The 25804-nt window shown below is 43.5% G+C and overlaps 1 protein-coding gene across 3 annotated transcripts in view; it reads right to left on the bottom strand.

Annotated features, from left to right (window-relative positions):
• DOCK1 (dedicator of cytokinesis 1) overlaps positions 1-25804 on the bottom strand; it is a 339932-nt gene that overhangs the window by 267877 nt on the left and 46251 nt on the right. For 2 of the 3 annotated variants that reach the window (XM_075423918.1, XM_075423920.1), the window contains exons 12-22: positions 24897-25039; positions 20995-21120; positions 19435-19559; positions 19027-19125; positions 18143-18215; positions 16243-16346; positions 15593-15776; positions 8593-8690; positions 5257-5346; positions 4665-4765; positions 2784-2918 (exon numbers count right to left, since the gene is read on the bottom strand). In XM_075423918.1, coding sequence (XP_075280033.1) covers positions 2784-2918; positions 4665-4765; positions 5257-5346; positions 8593-8690; positions 15593-15776; positions 16243-16346; positions 18143-18215; positions 19027-19125; positions 19435-19559; positions 20995-21120; positions 24897-25039 — 1278 coding nt within the window. The remainder of the gene's footprint in view (positions 1-2783; positions 2919-4664; positions 4766-5256; positions 5347-8592; positions 8691-15592; positions 15777-16242; positions 16347-18142; positions 18216-19026; positions 19126-19434; positions 19560-20994; positions 21121-24896; positions 25040-25804) is intronic. The other variant, XM_075423919.1, reaches the window with a different exon arrangement.

Raw genomic sequence — 25804 nt, 5'->3', positions numbered from 1 at the left:
ACACAGGGGAAATGAATGCTACAGAAAAAGTATCAAAGTGTGCTATTTTGCTGTGCAAACTTCTGCTCTCCTCTCAGGCTAAAACTGGGGGTTATGCAGAACAAACTACTTGTTAACTCCCAATTTCAGCAACAGATTCCAGTGTCCCTCTGAACAGACTAGAGAGGCAAAACTAATACCAATACAAAGAGTAACTAAACTTGACAGTCTAATAAATCAAACTGCTCCAGACAAAAAGCTTTGCGTTTCAAAAATCAAGTTCTACTACAAATAAACAAGTTAGTCACAAGTGTGTTTCTACTGTCTGTTATTAACGTATATTTAATAAACCTGATAACACACAAAACACTGCAGCTATGAAAAACACAACATTACACCAAATTCACCCTTCTAGCGCTGCCTTCAAAATTTTAAGGCTGTTGTAAATGCAACATAGTTATTGGGATCATTACTGGGTAAAACAAATAAAGATATTTCTCAATTTCACTTCTAATATTTTGCCTCTATAAACCTTGCTATACTGAACAAATAGATTTGCCACCAGGCTTTACCTAGATGAACCAGGCTTCTACGTATTTCTCCAGAACTGAAGCTTGCCTGCAATCACATTACTAAAATGCTCCATATCACAGAATCACAGAATGGTCGGGGTTGGAAGGGACCTCTGTGGGTCACCCAGTCCAACCCCCTGCCCAAGCAGGGTCACCCAGAGCAGGCTGCACAGCACCACGTCCAGGCGGGGCTGGAATATCTCCAGAGAAGGAGACTCCACAGCCTCCCTGGGCAGCCTGGGCCAGGGCTCCATCACCCTCAGAGGGAAGAAGTTCTTCCTCATGTTCAGCTGGAACTTCCTCTGCTTCAGTTTGTGCCCATTGGCCCTTGTCCTGTCGCTGGGCACCACTGGAAAGAGCTTGGCCCCGTCCTCCTGACCCCCACCCTTCAGCTATTTGTAAGCATTTATTAGGTCCCCTCTCAGCCTTCTCTTCTCCAGGCTGAACAAGCCCAGCTCCCTCAGCCTCTCCTCGTAGGAGAGATGCTCCAGTCCCCTCCTCATCCTCGTAGCCCTCCGCTGGACTCTCTCCAGTAGCTCCTCATCTTTCTTGAACTGGGGAGCCCAGAACTGGACACAGTACTCTAGATGAGGCCTCACTAGGGCAGTGTAGAGGGGAAGGAGAATATATTCAGCCCACTACCATTTTACTAAAGTTAAAAATACGTAGCATTTTTTATTAAAAGATTCTGCTTGCTCACTGCAATTTCTCAGCAGACCACTAAGGATATTTCAGAACACCGCTACACTTCTGCGTTATAATCACTTCAAATCGCACACCTCGGGCAGGATTTAAGTCTTACAGCAGAACAAATCACGGTGTCATTCAGCATTCAGCAGCTTCGCTGATTAATCCCTTGTCACCGAGAGCTGTGTCTTCCAGCGCTAAAGAACTGTGAATTAGTGCTTCGCACGAGGAAATCCGATGCCCAGTACTAGAGGGTCATATTGTCTGTAAATCTAATCTGCAGCAAGAGATAATTATTTTTTTCTGTTTTAAAGTGATTTGTAGGACCTGCAACAGTGTAAGTGACATTCGGCATTTTATGAATCTCACAGCAAGACTCCTACAGAAATAAATCACAATCTCTAAATTAGAGAAAGGTTGGTGTAGTTGGTAACTTCAGAGCTCTTCATAAATCCCTTGTAATAAGGTTGTTACCGTCACTAACAAGTAGCAAAAGGACCAAATCTAAGCGAAGACGAATACATCACCAAATTGTTTTAGAACTTTTTTAATATTTTGTGTATAAAACACAGTACTGACTTCCAAATTAACTTAGAATAACCAGTTCTGCTTGGCTCTGTGGATGGACGCCCGCTGCAGCAACTCCCCGTGCAGCTCCCCAGGCAGGGGGTGGAGGGGGAGCAGCAAACAGCCCCCCAGCAGGCACAGAATGGAGCTTTTATATGAACTCCAGTGATTCTCCCATCAAAAATACCACCACGCTTGAGGAGAAGATTTCTGCAGCCCTTCTTTCTTTCCACTTTCCTAATTCGCTGAAACCTATGGAGACTGCAGGGCCCCACGAAGTGCCAGCGACCGCCAGCAGCTTCTGTCTGCTCCGATGGCAGGGCCTGTGGAGCTCCAAGCTGCAAGGGATTTAACCCCAGCAACACTTGTGGCTTTCTTTTATGAGGCAGCGTGTCAAAAATCGGTGCATCTCACACCGCTCCTCGCCCTCACTGTTCATCTGCTCCGACTCTCTCCCCTCTCCATGCCTGCCCTCCAGCTAAAGCCCTCTGCAAACCACGGTTTCTCCCCGAGCCCTGCACGCACCCACAAGGACAAACGTCGCGTTTCCCACCCAGAAAAGCTTTCCCTTTGCTGCAAAATTTTCATTGTTTGAGTCATCCCAGACTGCTGCAGCCATCTGAGGAAAGCCACCAGGCCTGGATGAGGGACAGGGCGGTACGGCTGCTCGGCCCTCACCCTTTCAGTCACAGTATCAGACAGTTATTAACAAAAGTTTCCCAAACAGTGGCAAGCTTTATTCATCCAGACACCTGAACTATAGAGGGTTGAAACACATTATGACTTTAGCAGCATCTCTTAAGGAATCCGGCTGGCTCCTAGGGAGCAGCTGTCTCCTGAAGTAAGTTCTAACAACTTCAGGTGTTTCTAAAACTACCCAGTATTGAGCAACTTCAACCCTGGTGTTACAATTTTGACACATTTTGAATAATAAAGTCAGCAGGAATTACAGCAGGTTTCAGCATTCGCCGTACTTACTGATTGAACAATATCCTGGACCGGACTATAAACTTGAAGATGTACTCCAGCGCTTTCATAGCTTTAAAGAGCTGGTCAGTGATCCCACACTTCTCGGCGTTATCCACGTACGTTTTTAAAACTTTAGTCAGTTTTCTGTTTAAATACAAAAACACATACAAGTTACAGGTGTGCTCGCAGACAAGAATTTGAATTTTGAAAGGTTTAAAGGAAAAATATGTGCCCACCAAGTTTCAAAATTAATTATGCAACTAATACACTCATTATGCTTCTGCTGGTAAGTAGCTGCAACCTACTGAGAAAAAAGAAAAAAACACAAACAGGCCATAACACAGAAGTAATACAGCAAATCTCAGTAAGACTTCTTTTCTGCTGGATATTTAGGGATATAGGCTATTATAAAGATGTGACTACTGCTAGTAATCAGAATAATTAAAATACTTATGGAATACAAACACACTGCTGGAATTCTAACACACAAAATGGGAGTTTCTTCATTAAACAAGGCTTCCCCTTCACACAGCTTTCCGATGGATTTTGGGCTAGAATTTGTGAAATTCATTTCTCAAAAATGTATATAACACCAGTCGGAAATCCTCCTCTTCCACATTTTGAAATCCACATTTTGAAATCCATCAAACTTGGAAGTGAAACAATTTTTAAAATAATACCATTTCAAATACCTCCCTTCCAATGAATACAAATCACCATTTTAATGCAACTAGAAACAATTCCATTTTAAATCATCCTAGCTACACTGTATGTTTCAACATCCACACTGAAAACAAACAAGCACAACATTCTATACTGCTAACAGAAAATAACACTGAGTAGACAGATATCTTTGATACATGGGCATTTATTTCAATAGGAGCAAACTGCCTAAAAATTTCACTTCACCACTTAAGATATTGCCAATGCAATCTCTGTTTACTCAAACTTGTGCAATGAAAGGCGGCGAGAGGGCAGGGACTCGCCATGCCCACGGGCACAAGTCAAACCACAATTCAGAACTTCCAGCATCCTCAAGCTTAAACCTGCTTCTGCCTCCCCGCATTTAGGGGAGGGCAGGATGCTTTCCATGCCCGCCAGCGAAAGGGCCACCTTCAGCTCTTGCTAATAAAGCCAGACGCAGGAGGATGCTTCGTCCTTTACCCACTGCCCACAAACACTGCAACAGTGCTGGAACTCAGCGAAGTGACAGTAATATCAAAGTTGTGACTAGAGGCCTAAATCCTCTTCACTATTTTAAATCAATACTTCTTAAATATTTTCTGGTCACATCATAGAGACTGCATAACAGCAAAGTGCATGGCAGGTTTCCCTGTTTGGATGGTTTTTTTCTCCCAACACTGAAAAATGTGCATTACATATTTTGCTCCAACACTAATAGTCTGAAGCAGCAGCAAAGAACCTAACTGTCAAGAAATACTTAAGGCAGCAAAAATAATGGACCTTTGGTTTTTTAGTCTTCACTGCTTCCCCCCAACATGACAGCAACACAGATAATACGGGTTAGAACATCAATTTAATGCACCAAACAACATATTTGAAGCATCTTAAATGGACATGTTTTCTTTCTCTAGTCTGACTGAGAATTGCTTATGAATATTTTCCTTAGAAAATAATTCTTGAAATAATCAAATCATCCACTCCTTCAATACAACAAAATCAAGATTTCCTCCTTGCAAACGACCGAAACTTTCATTACTGGAATTTCAAGAGAGAAACACATACTATCTCCTGTCTCCCTCAAGAACCTCCCACCCTCCAAAGCTCTATGGGCAAATTCCTAATTAAACTACATGAACAAGTAACTGAATAACATTATCTGGAAAAACTGTGCAAGCCACATTAGAAAAACTAATTTTAAAAATTTACGTGTAGGCCAACGTAGCGCTGAAATGCTTCTTAATGTAGGTTTCCAAGACAGGATTAAAGTGTTGAAATTTTCTGTCAGCAATCAGTCCAATGATAAATACCTGAAAAAACAGCATAATTATTGCACTATCCTCCAAAAAATCTTTAACATTGTACATTCTCCTACCTTTATTTTCAGAGAACACGTATTAATAACATTAAAAAGCACGTAGACTTTGGCTATTGATTATCTTCTGAATGCATTAATATTGTCCTTTCCTATTAAAAAATCCTGTTCATAACAGAGTTTTCTGTTTCAAGCAGAAACTTCCCATTTCTGTCCTATATTCTGCTGTTATTCCACTAAAATGACTGCACTTGATGGCTTCCATCTCTTCTGGGAGGGTGACATGATGTAATCCAATCCCCTTTTGACCAAGTCCAACTGAAACTCCAAATATAATAAAAATCTGCCTTGTATTTCGAATTAAATAATAAATAACAGCTAGTAAGATCTGTTTCATTAGCAGTCTTCATTCTAGCATTTATGCCCTGTTTTATTTGTTGATCTCTGCCATATCTACATTTTATTCCACCAACACTGCAAACTTACCAAAGCATCAAACACTAACGTGTCAAACGTCTCGCTCTCCGAGTTCTCCATCATTATGTTAAAAAGTGCATCCAACGTGTCTTGAAGAAACTACAAATAAATACACAATTCATCACATTTTACAGCAAAAATGAAATTCAGGTGTCATACAGTTTTCCACAGATGTACTTGCTTCCATTTGTACATTTTACAAAGGAATGACATTTTAAGAGTTAGCTGAAAAAGGAAAACTAACATTTTGTTTTTCAGCAAATTATTTTTTAGTTGATTATTTATAGATCTGTATCACTCAAATATAAAAAAAAAAAAAAAGGTCAGGAATCACACTTGGTACACCTGAACAGTAAGTTTAATCTATTATAGTGAATGAACAAAAACTCTATTTCAAAACTCATTTTCAACAGACAGCCAACAGGATCATGCAGCTTCTAAAAACCGATGTTTCGGAGCACAAACCAGACAAGCAGCTCAGCCTCATGCCAAACAAACCAAGTCATCCTCAGCAGTCTTGCGCTGAGCGACCAAAAGTGCACAGCGCAGCGCTTTTCACGACTGCATAAGCTCAGCTCCACAACTGCACATGAGAGCACGCATGCAGGCAGGGGAAACAGAGCGCACAACCCTCTGCCCCAGCCCGAAACCTGCACGCCTCTGGCCCTGCAACAGAGGAAGAGTCTTCACTAGCCAGCTGCCTGGACACCCTCATCTGTGCAACACGAAAGTAAAAGCAGATTAGTGCCACAGGATCCAAGTGAAGCAGAGGGATAAAAGCTGTTTTCTGCATGTATAATTACAGTACTTCTTCCCAGTGCCAAGCAGTACACGCACAGACCAGAGATACTCATCACCACACTCAGTTTTACTGGCATGGGATTCTGTGTCTGGGCATTTTCTTCCACCAGATAACGCATAAACAACACAGCCGCCTCCAGCGCAGAACGAGGATGGATCACGGCCTCATTCTGTATTTGTTTTGGTCGAGAAAGAAGGGGTTCAGCATGAATTGTTCCAGCAAGTCTCTCTCGAATGAAGTAAAAATGGTTTTTGTCTTGTAGACGAGACAAGGTAAAGTTGGGGAAGAACATCTGAACAAGCAGAAGGCCATTGATTCCTGAGATTGTAACTTCAAAGAGATATTGTACACACGGTGGAAGCGACAGAAAAACAGCCCAACTCCCACCTTCCTCCCTTAAAAATTGTTATCTATGCAATGAGTCTCCTAGATCAAACATGATTCACGTGGACTATCTACTAAATCCAGAGTCAGATCTCAGGACTTAACCTCCATCTAGCAGCTCACTAAACACCGCTGAATGCCAAACTTCCTCAAAACAAGTGAGCAAGGAGCCACAATTCGTGCTACCCATCTCTGAAGATGAAAAAACAGAAAGGTCAAAATGTTTGCAGCCGATTCTAGACTGCAGTTCTGGAAGAGATCGAGCTCGTAATTTCACTACAGGATTCAGGGCTGGAGGGGGGAAAACAGCCTTCTCACAGTCCCATTCGTTCAGTGAAAGAATATGTGCAAATAAAGTACATTTAACCACCAGCTGGCAGGAAGGAAAGAGCAAAGCACGGGTTTGAGCTTTGACAGGAGAAGGTTCTGTCTTGACTTGAAGAGAAGCAGTGCTCCCAGATCCCAGACACTGCCTGGCTGAGTCCCTCTGAAAACAACGGATGGTTAGGTGACCGCTCAAGTCTTCATTTCACTTTGAGGCATCATACATGGCCTTTCATTAGTGGAGTTCAAGTTTTAAATCTGTTCACAAGGACATCATGTAACAGCAAGGAGAACACAGGACAGATGCTTTTGTTGAATGAAGTAGCAGGAAAACATTTCTCAGGTAGGCAGCTAGCATGAATAATTTCTAGGCTATTAGTTTCCCTTCTCATATCCTACAGACTCTACGCACAAACGGAGTCAGAGCCTCTGTTCAAGGGAGATAACATTTACAGTTTCCATATGCCATTGAAACAGTCAATCAGAATGAGTTTCTTGGCCAATATCTACTCAGCAATGAATGCACACCAGCAGGCAGAGGCATTTTACCAGAGTTACAAAAAACAGAAATAGTTTAACAGAAAATCTGGGCATGTTTTATCAAATGCGTACTGTTTTTAATATACCTAGACTGTACTGTGTATCATATTTAAAACAGGAAGGACAAAAAAAGCTGAAAGAACAGAAAGGAACAGTTACAAGCTAGATATTAGAAATGTGCAACAGAGCAGTCTACGCAAATGTTTTCTGAACACTGCAGTAACAGATGGACAATGTAAACAGTGGTCTTCTAAAAAACAGAATAAAAAACGGTGAAGAGAGCAATATCAAACATCCCCTCTTCTGCCCTATGCGTAAGTCAAGTTCTGCTCAGACCCCTACGCAACTGGGAGAAGGGAACATGATCTCACACGAGTCCTGCGACAGCGCAGGGAGGAGTGAGCGTGTGCCAGCTGGAAAACTCGCTCCGATACTGCTTTTACTTAAGCCTCGCTTAAGCTGCATTCTGATGCTTCTAAAATCCCCAATATCCACCACGCAGTCATCTGCCGTGCGCTCTCTGATGTCGTCTGGAGCAGAGGGAAAATTACAAACGACAGAGCTATGACAACGCTTGGCAGAAGCAAGCGTCGGTGTCAAGTTTTTAGCTGTCAAATGACCCACAACAAAACAGCAGCAGGTAGAACCTTCCTGAAATACAAATCATGCGAGGTACTGCACCACGCTCAGTAAAGGATACTACCTGCATTCTCACATATTTTAAGCTATTTCAAGCTGAGGCATTCATTATGCTTCTGTTAACCAAATTAAAATCCATTGAGGTAAGGAAACAACACTAGAGGCCCTGAAGGGTCATCTGTCCCCAGCACATTACATCTCCTGACACTCCTTTAGATTTGTTTGCTTACAACATACTGAATAAAGTCCCAGCCTACTCTTTTTCACTGCTAAAGTCTGTCTTTATTTAGGTCTCTACAATCACCCAGTGGCCTTGACAAATGTAAATAACTTGGCTCAGCTAAGTATTTTCAAGAGAAATAATTTTTTTAAAAAAATACCAGCATCACACAGTAGGACTGCATTTCACATGAATATATTAAAAACATATATAATATCACGATGTAAGAATTCCAAGATGTTTTAATCTTGCAAAGAAAAACACCCTTTGCCTTTGTGTACCTGTACATTAAAATTCACCCTACAATTTCAGAAATTTGCTTTTTATGTGTGTTTTACCAGTACTCAACATCTGAAATGTTCTTTGAGGGCAGGGAGAGGGGCACTAGATACCTGGTTACAATTCAAATTTGTTTTTAAAGAAATTAACTTGTTACCTTAACCACTTCTCCACCATCAACTTTCATCAGCTGCTTCAAATTCTGCTGCAACAGGTTTGTGTTGGATCGCCATTTCAGAAGTCCCAAGAGATCAACTAGGAATAAGAAAAACCATTATATCTTGCAGGATATCTGCCTCCACTCACACTCCATAACTGTGTTCAGGACAAACAGGCTCACTTCTTTGGGTCAGCCATTTTGGCTGGACAACAACGTCTTTCAAGCATGCCTCCGACACGGCAGAAACCTAGGACAAGACTTCTGTCATGAAAGGACTCCGAAAGGCTTTCAAAAATGCAGCCTGCTTTTAAAATGTCAGCGTTAAAATCTAGGCCAAGAAAGTCTGATCCCTCAGTTTTAATTTGTTGAACACAACAGCTGTGTGTTTAGCAGAAGATGCCAAAACGAAATTAGTCAGCCACCAACACCATCGTATCTACGGGGCCGTGACTCTCCCAGCATTAATGTTTCTAGCTTCTTCGCTCTCGCTGAACAAACCGAAAAGAAAATAAGGCAAAATGCAAGGCAAACAGTTGTGAACTGAGCTAATTCAGTGGAAAGCTGTCTGCTTAATAACTCATAACACCCAAATGGCTTCCAAGTAATGGGAGAGCCAGGGTACAGACCAGATCACAAAACAAACCAACTGCAAATGGACTTTCCCCCAAATTCTACACCCCCCTGCTAAGCGTGTGTCCCTTCGGCACTCACTGATGAGGAAGGGGATACAGAAGGCAAGCGCTCGCTCTTCTATTAAGCACAAAGAGCCCCAACACTGTTTTTCAGCTTCCTTTAAGGAAAACATCTCAAAAGGAACTCACAATTGGGGTTCCCCCACAAATAAGCATGGTAGCAAATACCAGACCACCAGCAGGTTAAACCCACCCCAGCACTTGCTGAGATGCGACCTGGATTGCCCACAAACCCACAATCCCAGGCTTGTCCTGCCATAGCCAGATCAGCATCAGGGAAGAATTGCTCCCTGCCCCATTAAAAGTCAGTTTTCAGCACAAAACAAGCTATCTGCAAGTCATCCTCAGCAGAAGCCCCTAAAGAGAGACAAAGAGGAGACCTTAAAAACTGTCTGCCTTCAGATTCACCACTGGATTACTACTGCACATTACCCACCCGCCCATACAGTTAATATTACGTGAATTCTGCCCAATATAACTCTTAGCAGACAGGTGGCTTCTCCCAACCAATACCCCCTCACTTCTTTTATTCAAACTTTCAAAGCAACCAGCAAAATGTTTTCCAAGGCATGCATCTGCAGAGTATATTCTGGAAATTATACGCAGAGACCCAGAGCAGCTGCTATACCTTCCCCAGCATCTCCCATTCCAAGCAATAAACAAAATTACTTCTAGTGGAACGGACTGCAGTTCTCCCTGGGACAGATTCCCCTCCAAGCACCACTCAAACCACGCCATCTCTTTATCTCTTTGGGAGTAGAAGTAAAGAGTGTTTTACTACATTACAGCTTTGAACAATCCAAGCCCTCCATTTTTTTAATTTTTTGTTTTTTAATATAACCCACAAGAAGTCTATAGGCTGAAACCAAAGTCTTAGAAACTCCACATTAACTGAAAAATTGCTTCCGGAATGGAAGTAAAGATGTCTCCATGAGTTCTCCAAAGTGTTTCATGAGTATGTTTATACCAGCTTCCCACCACTGAATTTGGTTTCAGCCTGACTTTTAAACTGGCATCAGCCCGGCAAAAGAAATGATCTGAACAAAAGTCTGCCCACGGACTATCTCTCAACGGCTTCGTGTACTGCCCCAAGAAAACAAACCCACGTGTACTTTCAGCGTGATGACACAGCAAATGCTAAATGAATATACATATGCAAACAGAAAAGGACAATGCAGTCCAACTACCAGAAAGAAAAAAACAAGTTACAGTGTACAGCAAAAATGTGCATTCATGCTGTTACTGCAAGCATCGACCCCAGCAAGTACCCGTTGGTGAGTTAATCCTAGTGTTTTAAGAGGCCTAGGTACAAAACCATGCAGAAAGTAGAATCAGGTAAGAATGTAAAACAGTGGTTTAGCCTATAGTAAGCAGTCATTACTGCAGTCAGCCTAGGTCAAGTGAAATTTATGGGATCGGAAATATCAGAGGAAGAAGACAGAATGAGGATTTTATGTTGACTACAGGATGGAAGACTTGCTTTTACACCGTGTTTAGCACTTGGAAGCAAACAGTCCAACTTCCTGGTTATACACGTTCCCTGACCTGCATCCATGCAAAGGTTTCCCCAGAGAGATACCCAAACTCTTCTCCAAGCCCAGTCACTGCATCGGTTAGACAATACTGCCACTCTAACTAAATTTCCACGTGTTCTTTGAAACAATCTTCCCTCTTGACTTTAAGCATTTGGTTTCCACTCTTTGTGATTAGCAGACTGGAGCATCTCTCCTACGAGGAGAGGCTGAGGGAGCTGGGCTTGTTCAGCCTGGAGAAGAGAAGGCTGAGAGGGCACCTTAGAAATGCCGATAAATATCTGCAGGGTGGGGGTCAGGAGGATGGGGCCAAACTCTTTTCAGTGGTGCCCACCGACAGGACAAGGGGCAACGGGCACAAACTGGAACAGAGGAAGTTCCAGCTGAACATGAGGAAGAACTTCTTCCCTCTGAGGGTGACGGAGCCCTGGCCCAGGCTGCCCAGGGAGGCTGTGGAGTCTCCTTCTCTGGAGATATTCCAGCCCCGCCTGGACGCGGTGCTGTGCAGCCTGCTCTGGGTGACCCTGCTTGGGCAGGGGGCTGGGCTGGGTGACCCACAGAGGTCCCTCCCAACCCCGACCATGCTGTGATTCTGTGATTTGTTTTATTTTAATTCTGTATTTACATCTTCATTTCTATGCCACTGTAGCACCTGAATGTCGTATCATGTGTATTGCTGCCTTTTTTTTCTTTAATTATCAATTGTGCTGAATGACTAAGTAGAATTCCTCTCAACTGTTTTCTGAAAGCCCAGCCTCCTTGGTTCCTCGAAGTCTTCACTCCAGCTCAGTAACAGTCACTATTATCTAGAGGTTTGAGTCCTTCAGGCAGAAAAGAAAACCTAGCAATACTTTCAAGAAGCCTTACAGACACTCTGGATGCTTCACAACAGCAAACACACGGGTAGAACTCTAGACGGCTCTCTGGCTACTGGTAATCGGAAATGTTTTCCAGCAAGCCCATTAATGCAATTTCAGTTCTGCTCCCATCACCCTGATAATACAAGGACATCCATCTTGCTAGTCCTGTAAGAGGCAGTGGTAAGATCCACTATCCACAGGTAGTCTCCATGTAGAGGGGGATGTCGCTTTCGATGCCATTTTGCCCCCTCCTCCTGCATTTCCAGGTAGCTCCAGCTTCCAGCCGACACAAAAAGAAGATTCAAATACCAAAACTGCCTTGCCTACACAGGAGAAAACAAGACCCCAGGTTGTCACAGCTCAACAGGCTACTCAGAAACAGGAAAACAAAACAGACACATAATCCTAATTTGGACGTGACCTCAGGAACAGATTCACACCAGGCCTGGCTATCCATTCACCCTAAGAACAGAAGGTCCAACATTTCCCACCCCAGAGAGATTTACTGAGGTGTCACCAACTACAAGCAGATATCCCACAACACATGGGATCAAATTTCTCACTTCTGACCTTAAAATAAACCAAACAAAACCAAAGAAAACCAATAAAAAGTTAACCAAAAAAACCCCCACAAAAACCCCACCAACTTGGGGTGTCTGCTGATGCATTCATTGCCCCACAACAAGTGAACAGCAGCAAAGCAAGCGCGAGGTATCAAGGAGCCAACCACCCCGAGCGAAGGTGGGGACCCAGGGCCACGTCGGGTGACAGCAGTACCGTCAGTCATGGCTTCACCACACACACACACACAGATCTCTATTTTGATACTGTTTCATATCAATTCTTGAATTCCACAGTTTTAATACAGAAGCTTTATTTCATTACACAAAAATGTCCCTCATGTTTATGTCAAAGTGTTTTTTCAGCCCGCAAAGGACTTTTTGTTACAGAAAGTCCTGAGTGCAGAACAAAAATAAAGGCATGGACTGCCACTGCGCTGTGGATATGGGAGGAAGAACATTCTCTTCTGCCTCACACGGCAAAGAGGAAGAGTGTGGCCAAGAGGCAAGGTGACGACGAAGAGCAACTTCTGACACCTCCAAGAGCAGATCCTCCCACTGATTCCCGCGGTGGTTGGGTTTTTTCTCTTATTTTTAACTGGTTCTCCTCTTTGGCTTACAGTGCTGCTCTTCCTCAAAATTACACGCAAAATCTAAGAAAAGGCCAGGAAATGTGCTGCTCTAATATCTTCTGCCACAAATCACTAACAACTGCTCAAACGTTACCTAAGCAGATACTTCATACTATCACTTTCTCTCAAAGAAAATTGCTGAAGTCTTACCAGTGGCCAAGTTTGCTGTCCTGGAGACTTCTCAGATGCTAAGGACATCGATTACTAACAGAAAAGCAACGGTAATAACTTACAGTTCACAGAGAACTGAAGTCAAGTTCAGAGAGCTGATATAGTCTGCAACATCAAATACAATGCAGAAAGAGTTTTGCTGAATGAGGATAATCATGGATTTTTACTTACTTGTTTCAAAGAAAGTTAAAGGAAGACTAGCAACCAACAATTTTACAGAAGTTAAAATCAGCTTCAGAAACGATAATCTGAACAGTGCTGCCAATTTTTAGATGAAAAGTGATACTTGAGGGAGGAATTTAATGATGAAATTTTTTCGTTTCTTTTCTAAATTGCTTAAGGATACATGGTGGTCTTGCTTAATAACATCAAAATAATTGGAAGAAAGAGAAAAGGTTTCGGCAACTTCACAGAATCACAGAATCCCAGAATGGCTGGGGTTGGCAGGGACCTCTGTGGGTCACCCAGCCCAACCCCCTGCCCAAGCAGGGTCACCCAGAGCAGGCTGCACAGGACCGCGTCCAGGCGGGGCTGGAATATCTCCAGAGAAGGAGACTCCACAGCCTCCCTGGGCAGCCTGGGCCAGGGCTCCATCACCCTCAGAGGGAAGAAGTTCTTCCTCATGTTCAGCTGGAGCTTCCTCTGCTTCAGTTTGTGCCCATTGCCCCTTGTCCTGTCGCTGGGCACCACTGAAAAGAGCTTGGCCCCATCCTCCTGACACCCACCCTGCAGATATTTGTAAGCATTTCTAAGGTCCCCTCTCAGCCTTCTCTTCTCCAGGATGAACAAGCCCAGCTCCCTCAGCCTCTCCTCGTAGCAGAGATGCTCCAGTCCCCTCACCATCCTCGTAGCCCTCCGCTGGGCTCTCTCCAGCAGCTCCTCATCTTTCTTGAACTGGGGAGCCCAGAACTGGACACAGTACTCCAGATGGGGCCTCACCAGGGCAGAGTAGAGGGGAAGGAGAACCTCCCTCGACCTGCTGGCCACACTCCTCCTAATGCATCCCAGGATCCCATTAGATTTCTTGGCAGTCAGGGCACACTTCGAGAAAACGTTCCACAGACAATATAAACAGTAACATGAAATAAAGATCAAAAGTTCAGAGCAAACTGTAGGTAAATTAAGCATGACGGGATGCTCAGTCTTAATTTTAACAATAGTTCTGCGAAAGAAACGTCAATATATTGATCACTATGAAATACTTCTGACTGCTAAGAAGCAGTAGGAAAGACTGAGGGGGGGAAAAAAAAACCTGATCACATCACAAACAAAACGCAGCTCAATTCTACATGCTGGTTCCTGCGCTCCACAAAACCCCAAACCCACTGTGTTACTGTTGAGCTGTGGTCCCATCTTTGCTAGGAAATTCCAAAATCAGTTACGAATATTTTGCTAAATGCCCTCTTAGGCTATAAGACCGCCAGACTGCAGTGAATCTGATGTGCTCTGAATACGAAACACCGAGGATGTGCTGTAACAGAGACGCCGCTGAAAAACACTGCAATAGAATTGTGAGTTGACTACGAAGTCGTACCAGGGCAGTAACTTTCCCCGTGGACAGAGGAGGACTCGTTAACGTGACAATCCCATCACGACGCCCACCCACCCCGTGTCCCAAGCCCTCCTCATCCACTGCCGACAGATTCACCCGAGCTGAGCCCTCCCTCCTCCGGAGTCATGACGGAGCGATCCCTCTCCCTGGCATGACTCACTCACGGCTCAGTGACCCACCCACACTCCCCAGTCTCCTTCTGGTGCCGCGACGAGAACAAGGGACCGCTCCATGGCAACAAAGCACAAAAATTACAGACGGGGCACAGTCTGGAAATGTGAAATATTCACTTTGGTGGCTGCCATCAGCTTTACTTTCCACAGCCTTTGGATGCAGTCAGCCAGCTGACAAATACACATGAAAAATGTATGTTAAGGCAAGTTTTAAAAGGAACAAAATATGCCAGCTCCATTCCTGGTACTCTCTGTTCATGTGAGAATGCGTGAGCATGAAAGTGACCTCCACGCAACACATTCTCACGCTCACATTTCTTCTGACCAACGCAAGAAAACATCAGAGCTTTCCTCAGGTATAAGATAAGGATGTTGCACCTCGGAAATAACACAAACCAGCTTATTTGGGAGCAGAGCCATGACATTACCTACGCTTGAAAGCAAACTCCTCCTCTTTCTCAGTGCTATTATTCATACCCACAGAGAAGTAAAATGCCATATGGTCTGTTCCCAGTGTACATCAGTGTAAAAGTCTCAACTATACAGCAAACCATGCTCCTGTTTCCATTTAACTTGGAATTCTTCTGTTTTCTTAGTCATGTACTGCTCTAAAGCAAAACACAGCCCACGGGCAGAGAAAAGGCTGGGTACTACACACACTCCGTAGACGCTTTTGCTGCATCCAGACCTTTTAACCCAAGGCTGCGTGGCAAACAACCCACCATCCATTCACAGCAAAGGGGGATGGAGAAGGCAGGAAAGTCGGTACCTACAACCCCACTCCAACCGTGAGGAGCAGAAGCTCCAGCAGTTCTATGAACTTACCATTCTGGGTAAGTTTCGTTGAACACACTAGAGTAGAAATCTGGAAAGAGTCTTTGCTGATGGTGCAGCTTCCGAGGTTCTGCATGCTCTTCCCCGTTGCAGAGTGTCCCTTTTCCTCCAATTCTATTTTAGTGGATGGCAGACTTAAATACGTCGAGGCATCCTCCAGCTTCTTTGCTTCTGCCTAGAGCGGTGTTTTAAATACAACACGAAACAATCTGAAAATATCTAGTAAAAAACCTTAGTAATAAAAAAATTTTATTATTTAAACTGGATTTTCTTAGGTTTGCTCCAGAATTGGAGCTATCCAATAGGTCTTTAACAACAGTAATTTAGCACTAACCTGCCTACAGATTAGAGCCAAGATGTGATATTTAAAGGGCTACAGCAGCAACTTTTCCCAGCCATGAAAACCCACATAAAACTGAGTAACAAGTGCTTTTGAAAACAAAACACCCCCAGCAAAACATATTCAAGGTTTAACAATCACTCTGCCAAATCTGCAAATTGCACAGTACTTGCTATTTAGTTGCTTTATCTAACAGAATAGTCTGTAACAGTTTTCTGCGCAGTTCTGTGACAGTAATTCACTCAAAGTCAGTCAGCTGAGCTAACTACTACGGAAAGACTGAATTATCTCCAAATTCTACCTTGTAAACTATAAGGTCATGTTCTCCATCTCTCAAAGTTGTGCCATCATATCTCATGAGCTTCACAAATCCTAGGGCAAATATTTTCTCAGATTTATCTTTGGCTGTTATAAAAAAAAAAACACCACACATCACATAAGTGTTTGATACTTATACAGACAGTCCACCTAAATCTCAAAAACACGGATAACCTGTAAATGAACAACTATAGTAAAGATTCTCAGATGGACAAAGTGTACGAGAAATGAGGAGACTCCTCTAAATGCAAGACATGAACCAAAACCATGCAAAATACATGCGTAAGAATCTGACCACACCAACAGTAACCAGATGCTTACTACTTCTATATTCTGCCTGTTCTTTTAGAAAGCTGGATTAAGGCAGCTTTTACAAACAAAACAGAAGTTTAATGCATTTATACTGTTTGGGTTTTTAGCAGTTAGAAGAATGGCGGCGCTTGATACCTAGAACAACTGGGGGGTTGGACTAGATGACCCACAGAGGTCCCTTCCAACCGCGACCATTCTGTGATAATGATCTAAAGTCCAGCATTGAGGATCTCGCCAGGGCTCTATCAGGAGGGGGAACATTAGAACCTGAACAGAAACTGGATCCATAACGACAGATGAAGTGGCCCAGTCTCTGAAAGCTGACCCGCTCTACAACCAACATGAACTAGAAAATGCACTCAGTTTGTTCTCATTGTTCAAAACCTACTAGCAAAAGGTAGATAAAAACAAAGCAACAGGGCAAGTAGAAATCACAAAGTTAAGAAGCAGAACCAGAAGGAAAGTGCAAACAACTTGAGATAGCCCAAGGAGCCTGTGAGAAAGCCCTGCAGCCCTAAGACATAGCCTCTACTTAACATCTCAACCACAGCCAACCTAAATTTGAGTCACCACAAAAATATTTCTGACTTGAGTAATTTGTAGCGCAATCGTAATTCTGACACTAACAATACTGATTTTCAGCACATGGTTTTCATTAGCAAGTATCATTCTCTTGATTAAGTAAATCTTTTATTAATGATTAATTTGTAAAATATACAGCTTCAATTCAATAACCACTGTGGAGTAAGGTACTACATATTACATAGATACGTACACATGAAGAGTACTGCATGTCTTCAAACGCATCCAGTGGACACTACCTGATCTATTCTTTTGTCTGCACATTTATTCTACAGCTAAAAATTTTGCTGCGGATTTAGCAAGGCTTTCCTACCAAGAGAGCCAGTCCCTGTAATCACTACATGGAATGAACATTATCACAGCCAAGGCAAATCCCCAAACTTTACTACAAAGCAACTGTTGACAAATGGAAGATGTCTAGCTGTCTCGATCTGATCCTCAACAGCTCAAAGCATCTCAGCTGCCAGCAACATGACAGGAAAGCAGAGGAAAACCACAAGCTCTCTATCTTTTAGACCAAAAGGTCTTCAAAACAACCACAAGTCAGTCTGAAACTTGAAACCAAGTTTCTTAATAGTTAAGTCTTCAATTACTGATGCTAAGCCTACTGTAAACTCTTTCAGGTTCCCACTTCACACATGCGGTTGTTAAATCTCTTTACTACTCCCTACCCACCCACCTCTACGATACACAATACCACAACCCTTTCAGTTGCTAACCAAAAGCTTTATTCACTAGCCCCCTTATTCAACTTGGAGAAATAACTGGGCAGGAAAGGAAAAACTTGACGTCGATAGGTAAGAGTGAGAAATATGTCAAGGGAAAAAGAAGCAGAAATGCTAACATAAGATAAGCAGGCAAAAAAACCTTATCCCTGCAATAAAAGTAATTAGAACAGTCAATTACAGATCAGGGACGTTAGGCCTGTTTCAGCAGATCTGGGCACGAGACGTTGACAAGAACCTTAACAAAAAGGCTGAATTACTCACAGTCCTGTGATGATCTATGACGGAACGTGAACCTTAAATGACTGCGGTTCACATCTTCAATGGGGATTGCGACCTTCGCGTATTGGGAAAGAGGACAGAGAAAGAAAACAGTTGGTACAGTATCTTCAAACACCATCGACCACCACCAGATCTCATCTAGACATCTTTGAACAATACACTTGCCACTTTCAAAGTGACCGATGTTAAGCACCAGCTTCATTTTGTCATAGAAGACCTTGCAAGGTCACAGACTGCCCAGGAAAATCACCAGTTCTGGCACCAAGAAAGAGAGCAGGAACGAAGCAAGCCTGTTCTGCAGATGGAGCAGGAGCACCTCTGGACTTCAAGCAGCGGTGTGGGGAGCAGCTGTATGTCCCTTCTCAGCACACATACACTGCTCCCACTGACTCCAGCTAGACAGAACACATTTTATGAAGCTAACATCAGCCTCCTCTCTAATATTAAAACTCAGCACTTCAGCTAAAATGTTATTACCCAAGCAAACTCAGCAAGCTTAAAGCACAATCAGCCAGATCCCAAAACACTGATGAGTTCAACACTATGGCAATTATGTTTTAACATTACTACACTGCTTCTCCAGGTCAGCTTTATGGAAATAAGAGTAAATCATTCCTAACCAGATGTTGGAGCGCCTCTGTAACACTCGTCTTGAATTCTGTTTCATCCCTTTAGTCACTATGCAATAACAGTCAAATCTATTTCCCAGCAGTCTCTGAAAGCCTGCCTCCGTGGAGTTATTCCTTTTGTCCCGCTAAACGTGGTCAGAAGCACTGAATTTCCTGAGTTTTGTTTCTCACGGCTTTCCCCCGAAACTTACATTAATTGCATATTAACCCAGAGGAAGTTATTGTAAGTTTATCTACCTTTACAGTCTCAAACCAGCGAGGCTGCTTTACTTGGTAATATATTACTGACTTGTACTCCGAGATGGCTTCATCACCAGCGCCAGGAAAAATAACACTCTGGAAAACACAAACAAAAGATAAAATGTTTATGTCTAACTTCAACTCCGCTTTTTCATACAGATAAACAAAAAAAAAAAAAAGAGTGAAGTGGGTCAAAATAAGAAAGAATGGCTCATGCTCAGAGCGCCTCGCAAAGTTAGTGTCAAAGTGCATGCACTGATATGATTTATTTAGCTATGATAAAGCAGAAAGTTTTGCTGTAAATAAAAATAGCGACTTAAGCTGACAAAGAGAGAAAGATGTTGAAAAGGTTTAAACGGATACGTATCAAAATCAATAAAACCCAGGCATTAAATGCTTTAATACCTCTAATCTTTTGCCGTCTTCGTCATAAACAGACACTGTAACTTCTACATTCTTTGCTGTGGTTTTACTGCCCTTGTCAAAATCTCCCTGAACCAACGTTACATAGATGTCGTTACGAACATCACCTAAAAGAAAAAGCAAAGCACGGAGTTCGCAGCGATTTCACAGCATACCTGCCGATTTGTGGAGCCAGTGACACACAGAAACAACGACCAACGCATTTTAGCGACCGCAATCATACATCTACACGGCAAAACACGTCAAAGCCACGGCACCTCGAACATTCAAAACTAGTAGTACCAAAAACGGTCGTTCAGCTAAAATTGTGCCAAGACTTCTCAAGTCTGACCTCGCAACTCATTGCAGAGCAAGCTGAAACTCACAAACAAGCAAAAAAAATAAGCCACACATGATTTCTGGACTGAAAGAATACCACATCGTTATTAAGAGTATGTACTGTATCACTCAGAAAACATCCCAGTTTCATTTATTTTTTTCCCCCCACAACTTCTTTCATTATTAATTTGAAAGAATGAATTTCAACACAGTCATTAATTTATCCCACACAAAGATATTTTGCAATATAAAAATATTTAACAGCCTAAAGAGGTCTGTTTAACTTGTTACATCGGGAAGTGGTTTGATGTTTTTGCTGGCTTGGGGGTTGCAAGGGAGCACTGTATTTAGCTTTATGTCTTAAAACACTCTTCAACTACACCCCCATTCAATTGAAATTTTGAAAATGAACTGGGGAAGCAGGGGATTTCCAATAATTTCACGAGGCAGATGGTTTACATGCTGACATACGATCATAACAAGCAGAGGTGCTGAGGCACTTGCACCATACTGGGTATACAGTAAAATACCTGACAAACGCACAGTCAGCAACCACAGCGAGAGCTGGAACTGGGATGTTTTTTCAAAATATCTAACGGATCCTCCAAAGCCCATCAATCTGAAAAGGGCAGTGCAGGGTTTTTTTCTGTAGTCTGTTGCTTAGGCAGTTTTTCTTTGGAGAAGCACCATATTTTGGGGTGGTTTTCTTTGTAAACACCAGAACTGACCATCCACGAATGTTCAACATTTATTAAAAAAAGACAATACAGCTTTCTTTAAAATACATTATCCAAATCTAGTACAAACCCAAAAGAGACTTGCATATCTCCAAATCAAACCTGCTCCTCTGAAAAATGTTTCTGGTTTGGATTCATCACGGGATAGAAGTTTTACATACGCCCTTGCTAGGGAGACAAGATGAAGCATTTACTTTGTATACATTTTTCTTCACTGGAGAGACAGAAGAATGCCCACTGTCACTGTGATATCACGCCTTTTGGGGGGTTGTTAGTTTTTTTTATTGATGCATCACATGTGGCAGGTATTACCAAAGTATTTTACATTTATTTTAAATCAGACAAAAACCTCTGATGACCCATTATTTGTAATGTACACCATATCCCAAATTAATCATCATCTTTTTTCTGCAAAGCTTCCATACACGCAGATATTGAAAGAAGGCTAAAACAGAACAAAGCAGCATTAATTCACAGAATGGCTTACCAGGCATAATGATCTCGGGAAATCCCATTTTCCGAGCCACGGCTGTTGACCTATCCACTAAGTGCGGAAACTCTTTCCTAATCTGATGAATATCTCCTGGAAGAAGTTTCAAAGTCACCCACAAACCTGTTGTGCAAAACCCACAATTATTAAACTGCTGGGGTTTTTTTTCTAGTTACTATAGATTTCTTTTTACACATTCTAAAATGTAAGAACATACATTAAGATAGCTGAAATTCATTTTCAAAAAAAAAAAAAAACACTTTACGAAGTATTTTAAAACACTCAAAAAACTCCACCACTTCAAGCAGAAACATAAGTACAGTACACATAAGCATGTCTGATTATATCCCACTTTCTGGAAAACTGTATAAAATCCTCACCTGGAAGCTGACTGTCTCATAAAAAAACCTGAGAAACTGGAAATCTGTGCAAGGTAAGGATTTAAGCCTTTGTACTGTGCACTTCGCAGCAATACCATCTAGAAGGAGACTTGCTAGGGAGAAGTTGGCAGATGCTCGAAAGTAGATGCATGCTCCTTCCCTTACATAGGCTTACTGAAGGCAAAGATTTTATTCACAGCCTAAAAATTTCACTACAGCAGATCTGCATTCAGAAGAAAACCAGGTTAGCAAGGCCATACAACAGAGAGGAAGCTTACTGTGCCCTTGGTATGAAGCCAGAGTGACCCTAGAAGAATCCCTCCTCCTCGCTGAACTAGAATTCTCTCACCACTGAACTCTTCCACAAAGGGTCTCGTGGAAATACAGTTACTACGCCATCAGCAGCACTGCCTCAGGCTTGTATCTAGCCTTTGAACTCTCACAATTTCGTTCTGACAAAATGTTTACCTTCCACAGGAAGAAAGGAAACTATGCTAAGGCACATGCAAAATAAGGAGGTGACTGGTGACAGCCAACATGGCTTCACTACAGGCAAATTGTGCCTGACAAATTTGGCAGCCTTCTACGACAGGGTTACTGCACTGATGGATAAGGGAAGAGCAACTGGCATCACCTACTTGGACTTGAGCACAGGATTTGACACCATCCCACACGACATCCTTGTCTCCAAACTGCAGAGACATGGATTTGATCGATGGACCACTCCAAGAACAAGAACAAGAGATTGGCTGGATGGTCGCACTCAAAGACTTGCAGTCAATGGCTTGATGTCCAAGTGGAGACAGTGATGAGTGGCGTTCCTCAGGGGTCAGTGTTGGAACCGGTGCTGTTTAACATCTTTCTCGGCAACATGGACAGTGGGACTGAGTGCACCCTCAGCAAGTTTGCCGACGACACCAAGCTGGGTGGTGCGGTCCACGCACTGGAGGGAAGGGATGCCATCCAGAGGGACCTGGACAGGCTTGAGAGGCTGAACTTCATGAGCTTTGTACGGGCCCACAAGACCAAGCGCAAGGTCCTGCACATAGGCCATGGCAATCCCAACCACAAATACAGGCAGGGCAGAGAATGGATTGAGAGCAGCCCTGAGGAGAAGGGCTTGGGGGTGCAGCGGGATGAAAAGCTGGCCATGACCCAGCAGTGTGTGCTGGCAGCCCAGCAGGACAGCCGTGCCCTGGGCTGCATCCCCAGCAGCGTGGGCACAGGGCGAGGGGGGGATTTTGCCCCTCTGCCCCACTCTGCTGAGACCCCCAGGGAGTCCTGCGTCCAGCTCTGGAGCCCTCAGCACAGGACAGAGCTGGAGCTGTGGGAGCGGGGCCAGAGGAGGCCCCAGCAATGATCCGAGGGCTGGAACCCCTCTGCTGGGAGGACAGGCTGGGAGAGCTGGGGCTGCTCAGCCTGGGGAGAAGGCGGCTGCAGGGAGACCTTAGAGCAGCCTTCCAGTACTTAAAGGGGGTCTACAACAAAGCTGGGGAGAGACTTTTTACAAGGGCATGGAGTGATAGGACAAGGGCTAACGGCTTCAAGCTGAAAGAGGGCAGATTTAGATGAGATATTAGGAAGAAATTCTTCCCCATGAGGGTGGTGAGGCCCTGGCCCAGGCTGCCCAGAGAAGCTGTGGCTGCCCCCTCCCTGGCAGTGCTCAAGGCAAGGTTGGATGGAGCTCTGAGCACCCTGGGCTGGTGGAAGGGGTCCCTGCCCATGGCAGGGGGTTGGAACTGGATGGTCTGTAAGGTCCCTCCCAACCCAAACCATTGCGTGATTCTGTGATGAAAGCGAAGTGGCAACACAGATTGGAAGGGAAAAACCTAAGTACCACAACCAACCAGTATCGAGATGCCAACAAAGGCAGCACCAACAGCAGATACATATCCCAAACTGACTGATCGCCACCACCCCCATACGCTGTTTTTTACTGCACTGAGCACAAAGAAATCTACAGCATCAGCTTTACCCAGTTGACATTTTTCTCTTGAGTAGCAGAAGCAGCCACTAAAAAGCCGGTGTCTGCCAACAAACATCAGGCACATTTGTTACAGGAAAGATACAAAAGTGATAAAAAAGAAAAGCCCAAAAAACCCAAAGAAGTCTTACACTTGGCAAAGTGACTGGCAATCAAATTTAAGCATGAAATCACTGCAGCAGTAATTTGCAGAAGAAAATCCTAGAATTAAAATCTATGAAAAAATACCCCCAAAATATTCGTCTATAAAACAAATTGTGGGTTACCCTGTTACACACACAATTAACTATACATTCATCTTATACATATTTGGCAGCAGTTTTCTTTCCTATTAATATCTCTGTAAAAGCCTATATGCTGGCTGGTTGCCGGAGATGGCTCTACCAGCTGCTATTTTATTGAACAGTAACTGCACCTCCACTGACCAGCTAAGCAACCACTCTTCATCCTTTCCATTTTGCACGGGCGCCTTTGGCAAAGAATCCAAAAATGAATCAAAGAAGCTGAAATAAGTTTCATCCTTTCGATACACATTAGCCGCAGGTGAAATCAGAGGGGAAAAGCAGATCTAAGTTTTCCTCTTTAGCTACTGGATAATTTAAAAAGTTTATTTAGATTTTCATTTGCTATTAGTTTTTCTAAAAGCTAAAAAACCCAGATATTTTCTTTGGGTCTTTTGTTCTGTTATTCCCTACAAATGATATAAATATACACATACATAGCATCACGTGGAAACTCCACATTAGCCTGCCTAGAAGTATATTTAACCAGATAGACAGACCCCTCCTCCCCCCAAAAAATACTGAAGCCAGTACAGTAATAATTGAGCCATCACGCAATTCACTTTTTAACTGGCAGACACAGTACGACCATAAAGTGTCGTTTTTAAAAATAAGAAAAAACACCACACACACACAAAAAAATTCCCCAAACCAAAAAAAGCCGCAGACCTGGGAAGCAAACCCAGTTCCACGTCAGCAGACCGGCTGCCAAGCTACGACCAGCGACACGAGCAGCCCGTGGGACAAGGTACCAGCGGGGCTGCCTCACCCGGGCTCCGTCCTTCCCACCTCTGGGCTCGGGCGGGACCAGTGCCCTGGTCTTCTCGAGAGGGAGCCAAAAGTGAAGTGGAAAAATGAGGTGAAGGAAGGGAAGGAAGAGAATATCCCTTTCTTCAACATGCAGAGACCAAAGTCCGCAGCTCAAGGGCACGCGAGCCGACTCCCTCAGCCATCGTTTCCGCACAGAAATATAACGATGTCCAAGCGATGGACAGTGCAGAGAAAGGCCAGACAACCTGTAGACTGAACACAGGGCCGGGAGGAAAAGGTGCAGGGATGGGGGATGAGCAGACTGAGCCCTGAAGGACAGGCAAGGGGGAGAACAAACCGTGCAGATATTTTCCATCACCAACCAGCGGTGAACAAGTGAAGGTAATATTATGCACCCTTGATTCCAAAATTAAAATCATCACGTTGCAAATCAAGCGATGAGCAGTTTCAGGTACACCGGTGTATATAAAGAACAGTACCTACCCTGACCCTTGTGGTTGACTTCTTTAGCAGCAATCACTTTGTTTATAACAGTCTGAAGGAAATCATTCTCCCCTGCCACCCTGGGTGAAAAACGGGATGATATGTTCAGCTGCTTGTGTCGAATGGCGTCATCCAACGCTAGCCTGGAGGATGCACATGACGACCAACACCAGGAAACAAAGGGTCACAGAAAACCAGAAGTCACAGCAACAAGGGAACACAAAAGATCATATCACAGTTGTGACAAAGAGTATTTATTAGTCAACGCAAGACAAAGGACAGGAAAGGTAACAAGAAAGACAGGGGAAGATCATTAATCAGAAGAACGCTGATCTACCACAGAGCAGTACAGCACGCTCGCGTTGCGGCTTCTCCCTTCGGGGACACGCATGCACCGGGCCCAGCAGCGCTTTGGGAGGATAGGAAGCATGCCTCCCACCTGAGAAACCCCTGGCAAGCAGTGAAAACCTACACAGGCAGATTTCTCTTGAACATATACAGAGCAGGCTGGCCCCGCGGCACCTCCGGGTCCCTCCTGTCACTCCAGAGGTTAAGCAGCCATGTGTACCGTCCGAAGGAAAAGCTACCATAAATCTCACAGAGATGGCATAGGAGAGGGAAAGCAGATAAGCTAAACGTTCTGTTAAACTTGATGAATAAATGAAAAGATGGAAACTATAAATGAACAGCAGCATTAAGTGTCATTTAAGTAATCTCGCCAAGTGCTTTCGACAGCCTTTGTGTCGGTGGCCAGTGAATGAATACAAACAAACAAAGATGTGAAAACAGAATGGCATGTGGTACAACAGAAGCAAGGCATGGAATGAGAAGAAAAATGTGGCTCATATATACAGCCTAAGTCTACAGTGGAAATAATAACACCAGTATTCATTGCGTGTTTTCCCATT

Source organism: Opisthocomus hoazin, chromosome 6 (assembly GCF_030867145.1).
Source record: "Opisthocomus hoazin isolate bOpiHoa1 chromosome 6, bOpiHoa1.hap1, whole genome shotgun sequence".
In the NCBI taxonomy this organism is placed as follows: Eukaryota; Metazoa; Chordata; class Aves; order Opisthocomiformes; family Opisthocomidae; genus Opisthocomus; species Opisthocomus hoazin.
The sequence above is the reverse complement of the archived record's forward strand: the minus strand, read 5'-3'. Positions and strand labels throughout refer to the sequence as shown.